The 1,487-nt window shown below is 29.7% G+C and overlaps 1 protein-coding gene across 1 annotated transcript in view; it reads left to right on the forward strand.

Moving 5' to 3' along the window:
* The window catches only part of LOC106682835 (uncharacterized), an 11,615-nt gene that overhangs the window by 4,507 nt on the left and 5,621 nt on the right, over positions 1–1,487 (forward strand). Inside the window, exon 2 of the mRNA XM_014423901.2 lies at positions 484–598. Coding sequence (XP_014279387.1) covers positions 484–598 — 115 coding nt within the window. The remainder of the gene's footprint in view (positions 1–483; positions 599–1,487) is intronic.

Here is a 1,487-nt window from a genome sequence, read left to right on the forward strand (position 1 = left end):
TTTGGACCGTTTGTCTAGTAAATGTTGTAATTGTCGGAATCGACGAGCAGTTTCTTGTCTTTTCAGTCTTGTATGAGGATTCCATGTCAGTCGTTTGTCCAAAGTTAGTCCTAAGTAACGGATCTGTTCAACAGGAATGAGTGGGGTATTATTAAAAGATACTGTAGGGCAAGACGAAGGGTGAATGTGATTTGGTGGGATTTATTGGAATTTATTTTAATCCTGCAGTTTTGGCACCATTCTTCGATGGTGGTGATGTGGGATTGGAGAGATTGGGATACAATGGAAGGATCATAATGTCATAAATTTAACACTATAAAACCAATTTACACAAAACTTGGTAACGTAAATGCCCCACTAGATTTTTTATTCTTTTTGCTTGTTGTCTAAATGTTTTTGTAGACTATTATTTATTTAGATCTATACTTGAACATATTTATTTATACTTGACATTGAGATGTAATAGTTATGAATTAATTACAGCTAGATCAAGTTGGCTCCTTACGAACAATATAACAATAAGGAGGCCACCCGAAGCAACGAGAACACAAGGTACCAGAAATAGAATTTCACTAAATAGATTTGTGCCATATCAAAGGTAACTATAGAAAATTCTATTACTCTATAATGTTTTATATCTTCTTTTTTTTTACTTTGTAAATTAATAATGCTTTTCTTATTTATTCCTGTCAGTGAAACTGAAACATCCTTTCTTTTTTTTTTCAGTCCAAAAGTCAGTTATTTCACCTCAATTTCTGATTAATTCAATAAAAACTACGTATAATTACTAGTCGAAATTGAGTATAGCAATTGTCTGCCAAGTATAGGTACGGGGAATACAAAATGGCAGCTGTTTCAAAACGTTAAAAAAAAGTTCTTTCGGAGCTTCATATTTATAAAACTACATACAAAACATAAAACCCAAGAGAACATCATTTAAAGTAGAGTAAATATTCTAAAATATGATTTCTAATAGAGCTATTTACGTTAAATCATTCTCAAGATACAGCTTTTTAAAAAGCAATTTTTCATAATAAATTCACTGAAAAATAAGTAATTAGTGAATTTATTTTGAGAAATCTATAGTCATCTCAAAAACCATTTAACGTACAGATGTCTATTAGCACTCAAATCCAAAGATAATTTAATATGCCATAAAGTTGTTTATGACGTTTACCTTCGTAGGATTAGTTGTTTTTATGATATTGCTAAAATAAATTGATTTATAGTTTCAAACTATTTCATATGCAAAATTAATATTCATTTGTAAATATCAGAAAAACTACTAATTTGACGAAGGTAAGTGTTATAATTTACTTATATACAGTACGTTAAACTAGCTTTAATTTGAGTGCTGGCAGATGTATGACCGAACAGCTAGAAATCAAGGTTTTGTGAATTCATTTTATTGAATCTCATAAAAACAACTATTCCTACGAAGATAAACGTCACGAACTACTTTGTGGAACATTTTTTTTTTTTTTTTT

The sequence above is a fragment of the Halyomorpha halys genome, unplaced genomic scaffold, assembly GCF_000696795.3.
Source record: "Halyomorpha halys isolate HHAL.00 unplaced genomic scaffold, Hhal_1.1 Scaffold446.1, whole genome shotgun sequence".
In the NCBI taxonomy this organism is placed as follows: domain Eukaryota; kingdom Metazoa; phylum Arthropoda; class Insecta; order Hemiptera; family Pentatomidae; genus Halyomorpha; species Halyomorpha halys.